Source organism: Stegostoma tigrinum, chromosome 37 (assembly GCF_030684315.1).
Source record: "Stegostoma tigrinum isolate sSteTig4 chromosome 37, sSteTig4.hap1, whole genome shotgun sequence".
NCBI classification, from domain to species: domain Eukaryota; kingdom Metazoa; phylum Chordata; class Chondrichthyes; order Orectolobiformes; family Stegostomatidae; genus Stegostoma; species Stegostoma tigrinum.
Window position 1 is genome coordinate 7,829,144 of NC_081390.1, and position 22,103 is coordinate 7,851,246.

The window sequence follows — 22,103 nt, forward strand, 5'->3', positions numbered from 1 at the left end:
AAGAAATAAAATTAGCCAGCTTCCCTTCTTAAATGCTAGATTAGCGCCTCCTGCTGGAGCGTGTTTGGTCACTTTGATTGAGCACTGTTGCAAAGTGCTGCCCAATGTAGTGCTGCACCTTCAGGAGAAAGGGTGAAAAGCCATAGAGAAGGGAAGACCAATCTGCTCATACTGAGCACACAGCCGCTGTGGCTGCTCGGTGTACAGGTTCTAGTCTCGATTTGCAACTCTCTCCTGAATAACCAGAGCAGGTGAAGTATCCAGGTTGTGGAAGTCCAAGAAAGGTCTCCCTGCTGGAAATTCAGGAGTGTCCAAGAGAAACAGAACCGGCCTTTCATTGCATCCATTTAGTTATAGTTATAGTGACCAGAAAAGGCTGTTCAGCCCGTCCCAAGAAATTTTGGTCATATGCCCACTGGGAATTTCAGGTGTGCATTTGAAATATGACCACTGCCCCCATCATGGTTGAAAGAAGGCGCAGTTAAAAGTGGCTAAACTAACAGCCTCTTGTAACATTCCAGAATCATGGTTCAACATTAAGTAAAGGAAAATTGAAGGACACGTAGTAAATACAAGTGGATTCAAGTCTTTGAATGGACCGTTTTCTTGACTCTTGAGGGCACTTACTTTGATGGTTACTCAAAACAGTTCGCATGATGAAAAAGACTCAGTCCTCGTAAGGTGGGATCAAAGGACAGAGGGAATACAGCACCATTTCAGTTGCCATGACATTGAGCAGAAGGCTGGTCTTCGATGCTGCTTATTTGGTACAAAAATAACTCATATTTGTAGCAACATCTAAAGCAACATTTCATGGATGACCTTCCAGAGGGTTTACAAAATCATGAGAGGTATAGTGAATGGCGGGTGCCTTTTCCCTCGGGTGAGGGGCATATTTTTAAGCAGAGAGGAGAAAGATTTAAAAAATACATGAGGGGTAATTCTTTTTTTAAAACACAGGGCGTGGCTCACGTGCGGAGTGAACTTCCAGAGGAAGTGGGGGATGCAAGTAGTTACAATGTTTAAAAGACATCTGGATAAGTATATGTATAATAAATGCTTGGAGGGATATGGTCCAAGTGCAGGCAGGTGGGACCACTTTAGTTTGAGGTTACGGCATGGACTGGTTGAGCCGAAGGGTCTGTTTCCATGCTGTCTGACTCTATAATTCAATATTTTAATTTCAACAACCTAGCTTTCAGGCAAACAGAATGTTGATTTCTAAAATCTGGCACCTTTTAAAGAAAGAACTAACATTCATATAGCACCATTTATGATGACCGAAAGCCCTTTGGACAATAAAGTGGTTTTAAAGTGGAGTCCCTGTTGGAATATGAGGTTACCTGGGAGTCATTTTGCATACACTAAGATTCTGAAGACAATGGACCAGGTGCTCTTTTTCCCTTCACTCCCATTTGTTGTGGGATAAACATTGGCCTGGAAACCAGGAGTACTCCCCTAATCGCTAAGCAATGCCAACTGATCATTTACACCTTGCAAGGTGTGTAGATGAGTCTTGGCTTGGGAACCGCACACAAACACAGCATTTTTTAAACCTTATCCTTCCATTCCAGAGCCATGTGCAAGAACAAGTTAAAAAAAACTGGCAAACCTTGAGATGATCTTCGCACCAACTGTCGATTGGAGATTGAGGCTGATCACGTGGCTCTCCTCACTGACAGCTGTTTTGATAATGCCGTTCTCCACAGAATAAAGGCCTTTACAGATGGGCTGCCACTGAACTCCCAGAACCTTGAATTAAAAGCCAACATTTTTATCAAACATCTGCTTTAAACTAACAGTAAATTGAAGGACTTCTGACCTTCTGAAATGCATAGCACATTGGATGATCTGATAGCCTTATGAATAAAGGCCATTGGATGGTGGCGGCGGGGGGTGGGGGGGGGGGGGGGGGGGGAGGTGACTGTGCTCAATTAAGAACGTAACAAGCAAAAGAAAAATGAATAGTCCATTTGGGCCCCCGAGACTGTTACTTAATAAGGGAGCTGATCTGATCCAGGTTTCAACTCCACGTCCCTGCCTGTTCCCTGAACTCTCAACACCACCGTGAAAATATTCAGTGACTTAGCATCCATAGTTCCCTACAGTCATGAATCACAAAGATAAAATAACCCTCTGAGTGACAAAATTTTTCCTCATCTCTGTTTTCAATAGGAGACCCCCGTTTTGAAACTATGTCCCCAGCCCAGTTTTTGATTACATCATGAGCAAAAACAAGTTTTTTTTTATTCACTCACAGTGCATGGGCATTGCTGGCTGACCTGCATTTATTGCCCATCCCTAGTTGACCTTCCTTCTTGAACCACTGCAGACCGTGCCCAGTAGCTAGGCCTACGATGCCATTAGGGAAGGGGTTCCAGGATTTTTATCCAGCAGCAGTCAGGGAATGGCAGTATATTTCCACGTCAGGATTGTGAGTGATTTGGAGGGAACCTGCAGATAGTGGTGTTCCCATGTATCTGCCGCCCTTGTCCTTCTAGATGGAAGTGGTCATGAGTTTGGAAGGCGCTGTCTGAGGACCTTTGGTGAATTTCTGCCGTGCATCTTGTGGATAGCACACACTGCTGCTACTGAGTATCGGAGGTGGAGGGAGTGGATTCTTGTGGATTTGGTGTCAATCAAGTGGGCTGCTTTGTTCGAGAGGAAACAGCCCAGTGGTATTAATCGTTGACTATTAATCGCAATGAATTAAAAACAAACCTGCAATTATGAAACAACTGATGACCATACAATTATTGTCGATTGTCAGAAAAACCCATCTAGTTCACTAATGTCCTTTAGGGGAGGATATCTGCCATCATCTGGTCTGGCGTACTTGTGACTCCAGGCCTACAGCAATGTGGTTGACTCTCAATGGCCCTCTGAATGGCCTAGAGAGACAATCTGTTGAATTAATCTCCTCAGCATTTGCCCTGTTAAGTCCCCTCAGAACCCACTATGTTTCAAAACATTACCCCTCATTCTTCTAAACTCCAATGAGTATGGGCATAATTTGCTCAATTTATCCCTCTGGAATATAACATTTACTTCAGTGATGCTGGTCATGAGAATGTTTACCAACTGTTACTAAAAACCCACCTGGCTCACTAATATCCTTCGCGGAAGGAAATCTGTCATCCTTACTGGTCTGGCCTACATGTGGCTCCAGACCCACAGTAATGTGATTGATTCTTAATCACCCTCTGAAACGGCCCAAATAAGCCACTCAATTCCATCCCATGAAAATACATCGGAAGAAAAAATCTTTAAAAGAGCAACAGTTTTATCCCGGGAATCAAATGAATAAACTTTTACCGCCTCTCATGCATGGATAACCCTCACTAATTAAGCAAAACAAAACTGTACCCAGTACTCTAAAGATGGTCTCACCAATGTTCTGTACAATGTTGGTAAAATTTCCCTACATTTATACTTCCTACTTCTTCTTTCAATGGCCAAAATTCCATTCACTTTTCCTAATTATATTGAAGTCCATTACAATGGAGGGCATTAGGGTCCAAAGCATGAGGCAATGTTATAGTTGAGTGAGGTTATTAAGAAAATGCCTACTTCTAATTTTTAACAAGCAAAATTAAGATGTAAATAAAGATTTAACTCATTCAGGAACTATGGGACCCTACAGCTGAATTTGAAGTATAGTGAACAGTGATCAAGATGGACTTCTATATTTGCTGTACAGAACAAGGGCTATTCAGCCAGGGAGTGGGGAGCCTGTGGAATTCTGAGTCACAGAAAGCGGTTGAGGCCAAAACACTGAATGTTTTCAACAAGGAGTTAGATGTAACTTTTAGGGATAAAGGAATCATGGGGAATAGGGGACTGAGTTGGATAATTAGCTGTGATCCTGCTGATTTGCAGGACAGGCTCAAAAGCCTAAACGCCCCTGTTTTCTAGGTGTCTCTATCCCTGTATGTGAACACAAAGAGAGTGGGTGATTCCTGTTCAGTTTGAGCTAGTTTTGGAGCCTGCTTTCCTAACCTGACCCCCTGAAAGTGGAAGACAAATGGTGAATCATCACAGATACTGCCAAGGAAGTAGCTCATGCTGGAGGATCAGTAGACAAAGAGCCAAGCACCAAAGTTTGCAGCAGGGTGCACATAATCATAAGCTGTGAGTTTCACTTATTAGAGAATGTCTTTGACCCCCAGGAACTGGGTCCAGAGGGAGCACGGATCAATATTGCGTCTGTAGTCTGAACACCGTTCATTATGGATATGTTTCTATGGTGCAGTGTGGACTCTGGGACAGTAACCATGGCAATCTCAGTCATAAGGGTGACTCGGCAAATGACTGGTCTAGGAACTGGAATAAAGCTAATTGGTATGGTAGATACTGTTTAGATAGCAACTTTCAAGCCTTGAGGTTATCCTAAAGTGCACTATAGCTGATGAAAATTGATTTGTAATATAGCCAATGATGTAATGAAGGAAATGGGCCCTGCACAGACTGGAGGTGCTTTGTCAGTGTGGTCTGGGCTGAAAGGGTCGGTGGTCTGAACTTTTCATTTATCTGCGTTCTAATTTATTTCTACAATCTGTAATGCAGGATTTTTTATTTCTTTGTTTTATTCCCCTAAGAACTTGAACTTGTGCCGTAAGAGGCGACTTGTAAACATTTTCACTGTACTCATTCGAACACGTGACAATGAAGCTAATTCAATATACAAAAAAAATCCAGCTTCCTTCATTTCAAGATCACTGATGTTACTATCTTGTAGTAAACTTGCATGTATACGAGCAAGAAAATAAACCTTTCAGAAGTTTACTGTACTTCCATCAGGTCTCTTTGGCTCTTCCAACATTAAGCTATGCTTCACAAGTTTAAATGTTCCTCTGAAGCCACATGTAACTTGTACAACAGCTGTTCCCTATAAGTGCGCAATGCAGCAGACGCTTCCCTGCTGCAATAAACACATGAATCCCCTTGAATTTCTATGCCATATCACATGACACTACTGAACGAAAATCAGGCGAGTTCACCCATGCCCCGTTCAATCTTTACTCTTTAACCAATGCCACAAAGTATCGCCGTGCCATGTACTTAATGGCTGCTGTGTTGGTGTACGTTACAACAATGATGACAATTCCCCAGCACGTCTAATGCTTTGGGCCACCCCAAGATGGCGAATGATGGTACAAAATGCAAATCTCTTGCTACCTTGAGCCATTTCACTAGTGAGGCAGTGAACATCAAAGGATGGTAATAATCATAGAATCATCATGGCTTAGAATGAGGCCATTCTGTCCATTGGGTCTGCACCAGCTTTCTGAATGAGCAACGTATGTAGGGTCACTCACCTGCCTTCTCCCAGTAGCCTGCATATTCTTCTATTTCAGATAACTATCTCATTCCCTCTTGAAAACCTCAATTAAAGCTGCTTCCATCGCACTCTCGGATGGTGCATTCCAGGCCCCTAACCATGTGTTATACAAAAAAGTTTCTTCTCCTGCCTCCATTGCTTCCTTGGCCAATGGTCTTAAATCTGTGCCTTTTTCTTGATCTTTGCACTTATAGGAACAGATTCGCTCTCCCTCTCCCTTGAATCCGCATAGACCCCTCATGATTTTGAGTACTTCTATCGATTCTCCTCACAATCCAGGGAGAACATGTCATGCCCTCCATAGCCCTAGCTCATTCCAAAGCACTTTAGAGACAATGGAGCACTTTTAAAAATGTCCCAGCATAGGAAGGTGAAGGTGTTAATGACAACAACAATGTGCAAATACACACGGAGCTACATACATTGAACAAATATTTGTGGGGATGTGGGCATTTCCATGGTAAGGCTGCCCATCCTAAGTGCCATTTGTAGGAATCCTTGGACACACTGTCCTTCCATCGTGTTCCACCCTGGGCCTGCCAGATGAACTTTCACTACCTTATTTCATGATGTTGCTCTTAAGTAATTCTTTCATATTTTTAAGAGATTTTTTTACCTTTCGTGCTTATACTTATTTGCTAATTTCGGCACATCCAGCACGGGATGTCAGACAAGCTGGACTGGATTAGGTTGTGCTGAGTTGGAGTTCAGTGTTCTCATCCGGAAGATGGCTTCACAATGGGATCAGCATACAAATGTAAAATAGGAGGAGCTGGGGCTGACCAGGACACATCCTCATGTGGTCACCAGATTTAACACAGCAGTAGTGGGAGGGGAAGCCATCAAAGGTGATCCATAGAGTCTGTAAAGAATCCATTTGGCTGTAAAGAATCCATTGAGTCTGCACCATCACTCCAAAGTGCATCCTACCCACCCCCAAACTAACCCTCATAACCTCACATTTACCCTGGCTAACCCACCAAACCTGCACGCTCCCTGGACACCACGGACAATTTCCCGTGGCCAACCTGCCCTAACCAGCACATCTCTGCACTGTGGGAGGAAACCCACGCAGACACAGGAAGAATGTACCAACTCCACGCAGACAGTCGCCCCAGGGTGGAATCAAACTCGGGTCCCTGGCGCTGTGACACTGCAGTGCTAAGCAATTAACCACCGTGCCGCATGCCCCCACCCAACCTATCCAACTGACCTCTCTCAGGGTGACCGTCACAGGTCAATTGGTTGTGTGGGAAGGAGGGGTCAGCAGTCATCTCAATGCAACTCAAAACATGCCCTGCCCATTACTCACACTTCCTGTGGACTTCCCTAAACAACTACCAGCAGGAGCTTGCACCACCCCCCAAAACGTCCAGCATTTCTCGAAACCCCAACTATTAAATAGCTAATTCTGAGAGGGGTCATACTGGATTTGAAACTGTGCTTCACCTCACGCGCTGCCAGACCTGCTGAGTTTCTCCAGTACAACTGGTTTTCGTTTCTAAATGTCCAGAATTGGCAACATTTTACTTTTAAATAATTTCACCGTCCAGGTGGGGATCAGAAACTTTTGCCAGATCAAAGCAAAATTGACAGAATGAAGCAGGTAATATCGTTGTGATTTTGGCATTGATTAGAAATAAAACTGGAAGAATAATTTGCAGGATGCCCACTTTAATTTTCTACCACAGAAACATAATGGTCACCATTAAATGTTATAGTGCACGCAAAGGAACTGGAAAGCTGGCGAAGAGGGAAAAATAATCAGTAACATTTAGACATGGAGGGACTGGAGCACTGTTCTGGTGGTATGGAAAACAATTTGGATCAATGTGTATCATTTTCCTTTTGGAATGTGGTGAAGCATGTAGACATAGAAATATTTCTATGTCATGTTACTCTACCTACTGTTCTCTTGGAGAACTGCATTTACCCTTCTGCCAAAGGGGAGACAAATGGCAGTCACCATGTGCTCAGATTAATACTTGAAGATTTCAGCACTAATGCCCAGCACGCCAACAGCATGCATTCAATATCCACACTGGCTAAGGTCACCACGAAGGCCCAACTTTCTTGATCTCACCTGATGTGTGGTGACCCTCAGGTTAAACCATCACTCGTGGCTTCTCTCTAATAAGAGAGCACCCCGATGGTCTGGTAAGATGATGGCAACTTTGGTGTTAATGTCAATGGTCTAGTAACCCAGACATCTCAACCTGCACGTTGGAGAAATTTAAATCCAGTTCATTCATGGTAACCATGAAATCATCAGTTTTGTTGGTCATCTGGTTCACTAATGCCCTTCAGTGGAGGAAATCAGCCATCCTTACCCAGTCTGGCCTACATGTGGCTCTGGACCCAGTGCAATGTGGTTCACTCTTAGCTGCCCTCAGAAATATCCGAACAAAACGCTCAGTTTGAATCAAAACATTCCAGATTTGGAGAACACTTGCTGACCTACACTAAGATATTGTTTCCCATGGTTGTGAAATCTAGACCCCAGTCTCAGGACATGGGGAATGCTATTTAGGACTGACATGAGGAGAAATATCTTCACTCAGAGGGCTGTGAATCTTTGGAATTCTCTGCCCCAGGGGGTTATGAATGTTCCATCATTGAATAAATTTAAGGTTGGGACTGACTGACTTTTAGACTCTTAGGGAATCAAGTGAAATAGAGGAGGGAGAGAGTGGATTTGAGGCATGAAAATTAACTGGGGTCATATTGAAGTTCAATGTGTCATATAACTCATTCCTGCACTCAGACCACACCTGGAACATTGTGTGCAGTTTTGGCCTCCTCTCTGTGGAAGGATGCTCTTGCTCTCAAGGGAGTGCGGCGAAGGTTTACCAGGCTGATTCCGGGGATGGCAGGTCTGACGTATGAGGAGAGGTTGACCAGGTTAGGACTGTTTTCACTGGAGTTCAGATGAACGAGGGGGGATCTCACAGAGATTTATAAAATTCTAACAGAACTGGACAGGGTAGATGCAGAGAGGATGTTCCCAATGGAGGGTGTGTCCAGAACCAGGGGTCACAGTCTGAGGATTTGTGGTAGAGGATTTAGAATGGAGATGAGGAGACAATTCTACACCCAAAGAATGGTGAGCCTGTGGAATTCATTCCCACAAGGAGTAGTTGACGCCAAAACATTGATTGTGTTCAAGAGGTGACTAAATATAGCACTTGGGGCAAATGGGGTCAAAGGTTATGGGGAGAAACAGGATTAGGCTATTAAGTTGGACGATCAGCTATGATTATGATTAATGGCGGGGCAGGCCCGAAGGGCCTCCTCCTGCTCCTATCTTCTATGTTTCTATGTTTATTTTGATGTTCTTATTTTGGGAAGTGCTCTTACATATTCAAACTGTAGTTTGTATTTGCACCAATAATGGTAACATTCAACACCCCATTTGTACACTCCAGATCCTCTGCAAAACTGCTGAGTGAGTGAAGTGGGGGAGGAGGGTTGCAAAGAGGTGTTGCTCATGAGTGAGTGAGTAAAGGGAATTGGGAAGAGGGGTTGCTGAATGGGTGAGTCAATAAGTGTGTGAGAGTGAATGAATGATTGAATGAGAAACCTGGAAAGAGGGTTTGTTGTGTGACTGAATCAACGAGTGAGCAATTGAGTGAGTCTATGTGAGTGAGCAATTGAGTGAGTCTACGTGAATGAGCCTATGTGAGTCAATGATTGAGTAAGTCTATGTGAGTGAGTAATTGAATGAGCCTATGTGAGTGATCCTATACGAGTGAGTGATAGAGTGAGCGACTGAGTGAGCCTATGTAAGTGAGCCTATTTGAGTGAGCGATTTAGTGAGTCTATGTGAGTGAGCAATTGAGTGACGGAGGAGGTTCAGAAAAGGGAATGCTGAGTGAGTGTGAATGAGTGAGCACAGTAAGGAAGGTGAGTTACTGAGTGAGTGAATGCATGAGTGGGTAGGGTTAGACAGAGGCATTGGTGAGTGAGGAAGGAGGATTCAGAAGACAGAATGTTGAGAGAGAATGGAGGAGTGAGTAAGGGATGGGAGTTGGGTGAGGGGTTGCTGAGTATTCCTGTAGAAAGGGGCAGGGACTTTATTAATATATCTATTAGTTAGCAAATATTTTCACAACATGCTCAATTTGTAATTGGCTTCTCTATTGTATTGATTTTAAAAAAAATTTCAAACCCACCAAGAATACCGAATGGCCTGGACAGAGTGGATGTTGGGAAGATTTTTCCATTGGTAGGAGAGACTAGGGCCTGAGGGCACAGCCTTAGAGTAAAGGGAGGACCTTTTAGAACGGAGATAAGGAGAAACTTCTTCAGCCAGAGAGTGGTGAATCTATGGAATTCACTGCCACAGGAGGCTGTGGAGGTCAGGTCATTGAGTACATTTAAGACAGAGATAGATTGGTTCTTGATTATCAAGGGGATCAATTGTTCAGGGAGATAGCGGGCAAATGGGGTTGAGGAACAAATCAGCCATGATTGAATGGCAGAGCAGACCCAATGGTCTGCAAGGTCTAATTTCTGCTCTTATGTCTTATGGTCTCATAAGAGTACAGCAAAGGCAGGAAAATTAATGTCCACTGTTTACATCCAATGATCACACAACACGACACCAAACCCCTGTTAGTGTACTTTTTGGTTGTAACATTTCCAGACTATGTGGTTAATTGAGGGGTAGTTCAAAATACAGAACAGTGCCTGCAGGTGTTAAAGGGAGTTGGTAAATCTGTGAGATTAATAAATATGGCAGACTTTCATTCCAGATCCCTTTTGTTGGACCCAAGTCCAAGTCAAAGAAATACCTGTTGTCCTGTCAAACAATCTCCCAACCAGGTTAATCTTTGCCTCAGTCCCCTGAGCATTAATTTTAGCTTACACTAATCTTTGTATTTCAGGAACTGCAGCAGAGACCGAGACTGACTCACACTGGCTGGTAGAACACTTGTGTTGCTTTATTTAGCGATACTGCAGCCAATCGGTGAAATGGAACATACCTGATTGGACAGTCCCAATCCGGATTCTGGCCTCTCACAGCTACGAAGGTCTTTGATCTTTGTCACCTGGTTACTGGCAGTTTCATAGGTGACTCTGCAGTTGCCAGATACATCAATCTAAAAAAGACATGTGGAATTGATAAACATATGAGAACTAGCTGTCATTGTTTAAAAATAAAGGTTTGCCTGTTTAGAAATAAAGGGTTGCGCATTTAAAGCAGAGATGAGGAAACATCTTTCCTCTCAGAAGGTTGTGAATTTTTGGAATTCCCTTCCTCAAAAGGCAGTAGATGCATAGCCTTTAAATATTTTTAATGCGGAGGTAGAGATTTTTGATTACCAAGAGGTTGAAAGATAATTGGCGTTATGAAGCAATATAGAATTGAGGTTAAAATCAGGTTGGCCAAGATCTTATGAAAGGTGGACCAGGCTCAAGGGCAGAAATAAACTTGTCTTGTTCGCATCTTCATTGTTGGTCAGCCCTTCATGAGCTAAAAGCAAAATTACCAGAAACCTGAAATGGGGAACAGAAAATGGCAGAAATATTCAGCAGCTCGGGTCAGCATCTCCAGAAAGAGGCACAGTTTACAGTTTGGATTGATGACCTTTCATTACATATTAGGAAGAAAGACAGAGCTTCCCCAGTACGGCTTTCTCAATTCGGAAATGAGGCCTTCAGGTCTACAGCAAGACCTGAGGAAGCAGAGAAGATTACAAAGAAATTCGATGGAGCTCTTACAAATCATGAAAAGTTTTACAATGGAGGGAAATGGTTTTCAGGGGGAGAAAGTGTTGATTACTAAAGGACTCAGATTGAAGATGAATGGACGAGAGTGGTGTGATGAGCTTTTGTCATCTTAGAATGCACCATCTGATAGGATGATGGATACAGACCCTATTATCATGATCAAAAAGCAGTCAGCTAAATCCTTGAAGTGGAAAAAGACTCCAGGGCTGAGGGGAAGGAGCAGGGAAATGGGACTAAGTGGGCAGCTCTTTTAGCCCAACAATGCACTGTACCATTTGATGTTTTGAACAGCATTGTGTATGACGTGAAAGCTCAAGTTTTACGGTGAGTGGATGCTGCACTGCATTAGAAGATGCATGAAGGCTGGTTCTTAAGTGCATGTTGTTTGTGGTCCTCCTTTCATCAACATTTTGATTTGATTTGATGAATTATTGTCACGTGTACCTAGGTACAGTGAAAAGGTTTGTTTTGCATGCAATATAGGTAGATCACACCCTACAAAGACCACAAGCTGATTGAACAGAGTGAGCAATACAATGTTACAGCTACAAAGAAGCTGCACAAGGAGCAGGATTGACATTAGATTTGAAATTGGAGAGGTCCATTCTGAAGTCTAACAGCGGGGAAGGAGTTATTCTTGAACATTTTGATACGTGTGTTTAAGCTTTTGTATCTTCTGCCCAATCGAAGAAGTTGGTAGAGATTATAACCAGGGTGGGAGGGGCTTTGATGATGTTGGCTACCTTGCCACATCAGCGAGATGGCATCAATGGATGGAAGGTTGGCTTGCGTGATGGACCGTGTTGTGTTCACAACTCTCTGAAGAAAGAAACAGATAGAAAGTTGATAATCATTGCAAAATTTATATAGTAAGTAGCAGTTCCCATCTTGTAAAGTGATGGTTTGTGCCCTGGTGGTCATTTCTGCTCCGGACATTATCCTGGAGTCCCACTCTGACGCCAGGGGACCATGACACAGGGGGTACATCAGGGTCCAAAGGTTCCAAGGAAGGGAAAAGGATTGTCCTTCTGATAAATGTGATCAACCCTTGCAGAAATTATTGGTTTAGCAATGAATGCATGCCAATGGTACAAGCAAGAACTTCTGAGTTGGTGCTCTGTTGAGAATTTCCACGGCAATGTACCTGATATTTTAAAAACAACAGGCCTGGATACATGCAAAAGTTCAGTGGGCACTGGAAATCCGAAATAAAAGTAGGAAATGCTGGTGAAAGCCAGCAAACCCTACAGCATCTGTGAGGACAGAAACTAAGTCAATATTTAAAGTCCAATATGGTTCCTCTTCAGCGACAAGAAAATGATAGCTTTTATCTTGCCGATAAAGGAAAAAATGGAACGAAACAGGAGGGTGCCCACAGCAAATAAATGAATGGCTGACTTATTTATTGTCACATCTATCTTGAAGATACAGTCAAAAGTGTTTTGTTGCCATTTTGAGGTTGAAAAGAAATTAGTTAACTAAGAGCTCATCAGCTGTTCAAATTGGGGTATTAAACACAGCTTCAGGGTTTCTGCAAGGTGGGCCTCAAGGTGTCCCACTCCGGGAACAGCAATGACTCTGATACCCCAGAGAACGCTGTTGTCGCCTCATCAACTCTGCCAAGAATCCAGGCTCCGGGCCTACTGCCACCAGGAGACCCTGCTCTGGGCATCACTGCTGCCAGAAGTCCAGGCTCTGGGCCTACCGTCATCAGGAGTCCCCAATCCCAGCACCACTGCCACCAGAAGTCCAGGCTCTGGGCCTACCACTGTTCACACCACTGACACTGCAGCCACCATCCTGCCGACACTGTTCCGGCCTCAAAGAACAAGGAAGGAAGAATAAAAGAAAAACAGATGAAAAATACAGATGAAAGAAATGATGCCACCAGCCTGGAGTGGACAGGCTCTGATGAGCTTGAACACTATCAACCATGCTGGAGCATCTTGAAGTAGCAAATGACAAAGGGGGCCCTTAGGGAAGCAAAGGGGAGATAGAGAAGAGAAACAGGTGTTAATGATCAGTATGAAAAGGAGAGAATGGGTCTGCAGTGCTGAAGGCAAAGCCAACAAGACAAGTACGAGGCAGGAGGTGGCAGGAGATGTTTTGTGGAATCAAAACGGGCAATGAGAAACAGCTCCATGCTCTGACATTGTTCAACTCAATGTTGAGTCCTGAAGGCCACAAAGTGCCCAAGCTGAAAATGAGGTGGTATTCAATCAGCTTGTGTTACATTCAATAGAACACCATAACAGTCCTCCTGCATGGTGAATTGGTCCGTGGGTCACAGCATCCTGGGCATTTCAACAAATGCCGCGAGCAATACATGATGGTGGTGATGGACACTGTCCCTGATGAAGGACGAGAGTGATCTCTCTGGAGGCTGTTTGCTTGGAAAGGTACTGAAAGGAGATGGAAATGTTAGCGTGAGAGCACAATGGTTTATTAAAATGGCAAGCAACTGGAAGGTTACAGTAATTCTTACAGAGAGAATAGAGGTATTCAAGAAAGCAATCATCCAGCCTGCATTTGTTCTTGCCAATGTAAAGGACACGTAGATATATGCAAGTACAGTTGCCACAGCAGTGACTATCCAATTACCCTGAAGCTAATGGAAAATGATCGCAATAAATTGAAACAATACCTCCAATGTCAACAGTAATGTATTTGACAAGTTGGTTTCCTTGAGTGTTAGTCCTGATGAGTGCAACAGGAACAGGTTTGATTTCACATCTCTTATAATAGAAATGTTTCAATTTATCTATATTTTTGCTTCAATTGCAGTAACAGCTCACAATTCACACTCCTTCGAGTAGATAAAACAACCCACAAGGAGGAGTCTAGCCGAATTGGAGAACAGGCAAACAGGAACACGAAGATCCTTGCTCAGAGCTCCTACTCCTGCAATGCCACATTGATTCATGTTGAGAACAGGAACACTAACTCACTGACCATCAAATTCTGTTTAATAAAGAAGCCAATACGCCTGCACTGTGATCCACAGAATCATAGAATCCCTATACTATGGAGCAGACCATTTGGCCCATCGAATCCACACTGATTCACCGAAGAGGACCCCACCCAGAGCCACCCTCTACGTTATCCACATAACTCTGATGTTCCCATGGCTGACCTACACATTCCTGGACACAATGGGCAATTTAGCATGGCCAAATCTCCTAACCTGCACCTCTTTAGACTGTGGTACGAAACTGGAGCACCCGGAGGCAATCCAAGCAGGCACGGGGAGAATGTGTAAACTCCACACAGACAGTTGCCCAAGGTGGAATCGAACCCGGATCCCTGGGTGCTGTGAGGCAGCTGTGCTAACCACTGAGCCACCATCCTGCCCAATGAGAGAACTGACGAGAACAGCATGGGAATGGAACCGCTCCCAAACCAAACCCGCAGCTTTGGCGTGGGTAAAACTGCTGGTATCTTAGTGCCCAATGAAACCCCAACAACGGGCATGTGCAAAACTCAATGCAAAATTTCAGGCCATTCAGCCCCTCAGTCCCTTCTGTATCTTTTTATTAACCAGCAAGGCTAGGACCAGAATGATGAAATATTCTAGACAATCAAGGGGAACATATAATCGATGTAAAAACACACACTGACTAATAGCAATGTAATGAAGCGAGTATACACATCACCATTATACTTTACTTACAGCATAAATCATCTAAATAATAATGCAACTTTGCCTTAAATAAAACTTAACAGCAGAGAGCCTTCTCACTCACACCATTTGGACATTGTGAGAATTGAGGAGAAATTAACTCAGAATTGAATCAACTGTTGATATTTTGTGTGGCCATTCAATTGAACAATAAGGATATTTACCTTGAGGTAAATAAATTTTTATAAACCATATTAATTGGACAGATTAACACTGCAAACTTTGCGGTATTTGAGCTATATGATTTTTGCTGGTTCGTGAGGTGCTGGTAAAAGTTTCCTTTTTTAACCGAGCATTTGCACCGACAGCAGCATGTGCCAGCACACACAGGACTGCAGAACAGCTGAGCAGCATGTGTTACCGACAACGGCAACGCAAGGTTGCATGCGTGTGTTTGTGTGTGCGCATACGCGAATATGCACTTAGGCACAAACATGTGCATCAGTGAGTTTACATGGACATGTATGTGGGTCTGCTTTACAAATACGTAAGACAGAAACTAAGAATGCAGAGAAACGAAAGTGTGAGTTTTGTTTCTGTAACGGATGCGAAGATAGAATCGTAATCACTTACAGTGTGGAAGCAGGCCATTCAGCTCATCGAGTCCATACCGCCCCACCCCTAAACAGCATCCCACCCAGACCCACTCCCTACACCCTATCCCCAAAACCCTGCATTTCCCATGGCTAACCTACACAACCCCGAACACTATGGGAAATTTTAGCTCCACCTAACCTGCACATCTTTGTACTGTGGGTGGAAACTGGCGTACTCAGAAGAAACCCATGCAGACATGGAGAATGTGCAAACTCCACACAGAGAGTCGCCCAAAGGTGGAATTGAACCAGGGACCCTGGCGCTGTGAGACAGCAGTGCTAACCATTGAGTCACCATGCCACCCCAATTATAGCAGCTATGAAGCACACAGCCATGTCTTTTTAGAATCAGACATTAGAAGAGAAAGCAAGGGCGGAAACCAAAATTTGTTCAACTGAAATAAGTGGGTTACCTCAGTGATGGTACCAGAATTCAGCTGGAGCTGGAAAAGACTGACCAGGCCTCGCTTTAGGTTTAAAATAAATCCTGTTTCATCAACAGAGCCGTACAGAGCCTTCAGCTGAAAGGAATATGAAACAGATTATCACTGCAAGACTTGAAATTTCCGAAATGCATTCATCCAGCATCACGCCAAATAAACAATGACAAACACAGTTCCGGAAAGCTCACAAATTAACACACTGGTAACCTTCAACAATCATCACAGTTCAAAAAAAGTTGGGGTTAAACTGTCAATAGTGTAGGACAATGGGAATGAAAATTTTAAATGGTATTGATATGGACGACAATGAGTTTAGACATCTGTCAGTACAGCAGGTTTAATGCTGATAACTGGGGATTAATTAGTTAATTTGAGGAAATATAAACAGGGGAACATTTAGGGCTGTTGTGGCAAAGTGGTATTGCCACTACCTCTGAGGCAGGAAGTCCAGGTTCAAATCAAAACTGCTCCACAGTGTTTGATTTCTGAACAGGTTGACTAGAAAAAGAAAATCTAAAGGAGGACCAGTTGATTGTGAGGGGGTGACATGAGCTGTGTGACTGAGAAGTCAATAAACCCCATCTGCAAGGAAACACTGGTCTGAGTTCCATTTTTCTAACAGCCTTAACTTCAACTTGACAACAACAATGAATCACATGCTACTGAGACTCTAAGAAAATAAGAATGGAAGAACTTTACCCGGGAGTTTTAACTCATATTCTGTGTAATGGAATGTAACTAAAGAGTTTATTGGAATTCCCGAGAGTCAGGCAGTTGTCACGTTTAGATAAGGTACAGATGGAGATGCAACAGACTCAAAGGAGGGCCAGTCTAGCTAAGTACAGACTTATCAATCTCCTGGTAGGCAGAAACAGTGAGTTTAGAAAAATGCAGGCTTGAGTCCATGAGACCTGTGCAGTCCATGGACACAGAAATCACATCACTGGGCAATAGATATAAAATTTCTCTTATAAAAATCATCTTAGATCTCATAAACATAGGAATGGTTAAAAGAAAACACAAGTGGGAGGATATCATTTGGCTCCTGAGCTTATTCTATTTCGCAACCTTCCTGCACTATCCCTATATCCCTTACTGGTTAGAAGCCTAAACCTGATCGACCATTCCTGCCACAGAAAATTCAAAAGATGTGCAGCCCTTAGAATGAAGGGATTGCTCTTTATCTCAGTGCTGAATGGCCAACCTGTTAGTCTGAGGCAGATTCTGAGTCCCAGACTCTCTGGCCAGAGGCAACTGTTCTTCCACAATCAATCAGATCAAGCCCCTAAAGAATTCTATATGGCTCAGTCAGATTATTTCTTGTTCTTCGAAGCTCTAGGATCAGAGGCAGATCTATTAACCCATCAATTGTTATTAAGCTAAGAAGTAATTTATAGGGTGCTGCTTACTTGGAACAACAGTGAAAAAGCACGATTCTTTCAAAAAAGGGAAAGAAAATCAGGCTGAAGGACAAAATCTGGATTTACCATTCTCCATTTCTGGTCATTGCCCAAGTTAAATATCATACCAAATCCACCTTTTATTTGAAGCTGGCTAAGTGAGAAAATGCTTTTCAAGTCACCAGATGCAATCCATAACACTAATTTGGAAAATGGAACTAAATGAAAGAAGTAAATACCTTTCCATTTTTCCAATGAAACATTACAGGCGCTTTCAATCCTTTTGTCACAGTAGGCAAAGACTCAGTGGGAATATCTTTAAAGATGCTTTGGTCGCCCATTCGTTCTGACACATTTAACAATTGTGCTTCTTCAATCTGTTGAGAAAGGCAGAGGTGGCCACAATGGAAAATGATGATTGCAATCAAACTGTCAAAGCATTTAGCACCTGTTGATTTGTTATGAGTGCTGCAGATGCAAGACTTCTTACTCTGTCCAAAATTACAGCTCATCACTTCCTAAGCAGATAATTGCATAGAAGCTCCGCATTACAAAGCTTAGAAGGAAATCACTTAGCACCTGTACTTTAGCTGGTTCTTTGTGAAATCAAATCAATTACTTACAATCTCCTGCTCTTTTTCCTTTTTAAAGTTTTTACTGAATCTGCCTCCAATTCTTTCATTTTAATTGAGGATAATTTGCTGCATCTTTTATCCTCTCTCATCCTTCCAGTTGTTTGGCCAGCTACCGTAAATATCCACATGCTGTGCTTAATGTTCTTTCACCGAAAACTGTTTCTCCACATTTACGCATTCGGAAGACTGCATTCAGTTCTGGCCTTCCTGCTCATGGAAAAATGTTGTGAAAGCTGAAAGGGTTCGGAAAAGGTTTACATGAATGTTGCCAGGGTCGGATGGTCTCAGTTATTGGGAAAGGCTGGACAGGCTGGGGCTCTTTTCCTGGAGTGTTGAAGGCTGACGGGTGAGCTTATAGAGGTTTATCAAATCATGAGGGGCATGGATAGCCAAGGTCTTTTCCCCTGGTTGGGGGAGTCCAAAACTAGATGGCATAAGTTTAAGGTGGGAGGGGAAAAGATTTAAAAGGGGCTTAAGCAGCGACTTTTTCATGCAGACAGTGGTGCATGTGTGGAATGAAAACTGCTAGAGGAGGTTGTGGAGGGGGTACATTTAGAACATTTAAAAGGCACCTGGACGGGTACATGAATAGGAAGGGTTTAGAGGCATACAGGCAAAATGCTGGCAAATGGGACTAGATTAATTTAGGATAATGTATTCTGCATGGACAAATTGGACTGAAGGGTCTGTTTATCGCAGGTTTGAACCTTTCCCTTAATCTTCTCCCTGCTCAAAGGAGAAGCATACCAGTTTCCCAGATTAAGTGGATGATTCTAACTAGAAAACTATTGAAGTGTCTAGCAATCATTGTAAAGCACTTTCAATTGAAATTAAATCTGTAATATAGTAACACTTCTGTACTGTTAGTAGCACTGGAACATTCATCGAATAAAACATTAAATCATTTATGCAACTGAGAATTCCAAAATTTGAAGCTTGGTATCTGAAAACACAGCTGTGCATGTTGGAGCAATGAAAATCTCAGAAATTAAGAAAGCCTGAATTGGGATAATGTGAAGTTCTTAAAAGTTTGTCGTGCTAGAGGGAGGGAGGGAGGCTATGGAAGAATTTAAGGCAGATTCCAGGCATTAAAATGGAGAAAGATAATGTACATACTTGCAACTGAACAAGCTGCTCATGTTGGTTGCTGCTGTGTTCCCAAACCACATGAAGGCCAACGACAGCTTCCACCCTGAATCCCGATGTTGCTGGACTGGATAATGTCTCCAATAACAAATCCACATTGTACTTATACGTAAACAATGCACCAGATTTGTATGCAAGACCAACAGCTTGTGCTAAGGGGGGAACAAGTACAAAGTGACTGTATTTTGTCTAAACAAACATTTGTTGCAAAAATTACTTCACTTACTTACATGAGTTCATGGCATTGATTCTAACCAAGGGTGTTATTTGTTTTAAACATGTTTTAAGATCTCTATTTTGTTCACATCTATTCAGTATTTGAATAACATAAAAACTCTTTCTCTGTGTTGGTCTAAAGTCCCAAGTTATGTTCGATGAGTCAAAAGTCACACAGCACCAGGTTATAGTCCATCAGATTTTATTTGCAAATCATAAGTTTTTGGAGTGCTGCTCCTTCATCTGTTGGATTATAATCTGGTATCATGTGATTTTTAAGTTTGCCCACGCCAGTCCAACACTGGCATCTCCACATCACGTTCTATTGATACATATGATGTGAATAAAATCATTAGCAATTCTTTGGACATTCACATCAGCCTCACAGAAAGGTGTCAGGATCTAGAGATCTCCATATATAGCCAGTTTCGGTGTTCTGTGGTGCAGAAGTAGTGTCCCTACCTCTGAGCCAGGAGGGTCATGTCGCACCTGCTCCAGAGGTATGTAATAACATCGAAGGGCAGGCCGATTAAAATGATTTTAGCCAACCTGGTTTCCAGAGGGGCAGTTACGTTAGACGAAGCTTATGTAGTTGAGAAGGACGGAACATGAGAGTTTAAAAAATTCTGTCAATGGGATGTGGATGTCTCTGGCTGTATCAGCATTTATTGCCCATTTCTAATTGTCCAGAGGCAGCTAAAAGTCACCCACAATGATGTGGGTCTGGAGTCACTGGCCAGATTAGGTAAGGACAGCTGTTTCCTTGCCTAAAGGACATTAGTGAACCAGACAGATTTTTTTCTCACAACTGACAATGGTTTCATGGTCAATGTTAGACTCCTAATTTCAGACTTCTTTCTCCCAAATTGAATTTGAGTTTGACCATCTACCATGGCAGGAGTCGAACCCAGGTCTCCAGAACACGAAAGGGGTTTCTGGTTAACGGCTAAACATTAGTACCATCGCAATACACTCCTGAAAATTGCTGACAGACTTGAGAGATAGCTTTGGGACTGGAAGTGGCCAACATTGGAGATGCTCTGGCTATGATTTGATCGTTAGAAGCAGAGCCAAACAGCAGCAAGTCACACAGTGAAGAATGGGTGTGGAAGAAGATGGAGTCAAAGGCTGAAAAACAATGAAAAGTTCATTGTTACGATGGTTACAGTCAGAAGAATATCCCTTGTGAGCTTGGCGAGAAGCACTTTGCAACTGTGGAAGGGGATGGAAAGCTAAAAGCGGTGGTCCTGAGGAAGATGTACGCTGATTTGGGAGACAGCAATGTTTTTCAAGTTATTTGGAGGGGAAACAGAGGCTAGAGACATAGAACAGTACAGCACAGAACAGGCCCTTCAGCCCACAATGTTGTGCCGACCATTGATCCTGACGAGGGTGAGAGTGCATCTGATCCAAAACAGGATTAACGGATGGGGAAAGGTTGCGACAAGGGTTTGAAAAGAGTTGAAAATCATTCATTTGCTCCATGAGTGTTGGACATTTCATAGGTGCAAGATAGAGGGGTGATGAATAGAGTATAAAGGGGATCCATGGATTGGGATGGTCAGGTATGCAGTAGGAGTTAGGCTTGTCATTGATTAAGGTCACAAGAGTAGACAGATCATGGGAATTGGCAAGGTTGAATGGATGGCTGGGAAATTAGGTTGCAGAGTTTACCAGGAAGGAGATTTCACAGGATGAGAACCAATACTAGGGCAGAATGATGGACAATGTCCCAACTGAATTATTAAAGACAGTCACAGTTACTTCACAGAGGAGAGGGAAGTGTAAAAGTTAATTTTAAATTAAACAATTCAATCTACTTATCTTTTACGTTTCCTGCTTATCTCTACATAAGTTGCTGACACCCTGTGCAGCCTTTAGCAGTGGAAGGGTTATGTCCTTAACCAAGTGAACACTGTGCTCTGTTTTATAAGACACAGGGTAATGTATTCAATGTCTTCAGTTAGCCTCATCCATTTACTTAATCATGCACTGTTACTCTATTTCATCCCTGACTGTAGTTTCAGGCATTATTCATTCTAAATCCGCTAATAACAATAATCCTAACAATAAATGCCTGCCATGATGTCCTATTTAACCTCTCAGACTCAGCTTGCTGAGGAATATTTTAAGTACAAATTGCAGGAAGCAAAAGGAACACTTTACATTTGATTGTATACTTTTTTTCTATTTTGCACTAAGTTCAAGGAAGAAAAATTCCTGAAAGATCAGATCTGATTGCGTTCATGTTTGTATTCTGAATTCCACATTCCCTCTGATTCCCCTACCTATCCATCTCTGCCTTAAAAATATTCAACACCTCCACTTCATCACTTCTGAGACACAGAGTTTCAAAGTCATTCAACTCCCTGAAGAGAAAACAGAATTCCTCATCTCTGCCTTAAAAGAAAGGGTGGTCATTAATTTTAAAACAGTATTGCCGAGTTCCGGGCTCACCTACAAAAAGAAAAGTCCTTTCCACATCTTGACTTTATTATCCAATATTAACTCCCTATTCTCAACCTTTTGAGGATCAACACTCACTTTACTTACTCTTTTTTCTTTTTAGGATCCCACAGAAATACTTACAACCTGTTTTTACATTTCTAGCTAGCTTCCTCTCATGTTCTAAGCTACTTGGCCTGATTAACCTTTTAGCAATTTCTGTTGTTCGCTATATTCTGACCAGCTATCTGACCTGCCACTCACCTTTGCGCAAGTATATGGATTTCCTGAAGTTTTACGTTTTCCTTAACATGTTTAGTTAATCACAGATGATGGATCATAGAGTCATACAGCAAGGAAACAGACCCTTTGGTCCAATTCATCCAAGCCAACCAAGTTTCCCAAACTAAACTGGACCCATTTGCTTGCATTTGGCCCATATTCTCCCTTTAGAACTTTTTTGTAGTAT

At 42.7% G+C, this 22,103-nt stretch overlaps 1 protein-coding gene across 1 annotated transcript in view; it reads right to left on the reverse strand.

Annotated features, from left to right (window-relative positions):
- Positions 1 to 22,103, reverse strand: part of LOC125467540 (microsomal triglyceride transfer protein large subunit-like) — a 93,941-nt gene that overhangs the window by 70,438 nt on the left and 1,400 nt on the right. Inside the window, exons 2-6 of the mRNA XM_048563548.2 lie at positions 18,944 to 19,125; positions 17,432 to 17,569; positions 15,763 to 15,870; positions 10,327 to 10,443; positions 1,613 to 1,752 (exon numbers count right to left, since the gene is read on the reverse strand). Coding sequence (XP_048419505.1) covers positions 1,613 to 1,752; positions 10,327 to 10,443; positions 15,763 to 15,870; positions 17,432 to 17,569; positions 18,944 to 19,125 — 685 coding nt within the window. The remainder of the gene's footprint in view (positions 1 to 1,612; positions 1,753 to 10,326; positions 10,444 to 15,762; positions 15,871 to 17,431; positions 17,570 to 18,943; positions 19,126 to 22,103) is intronic.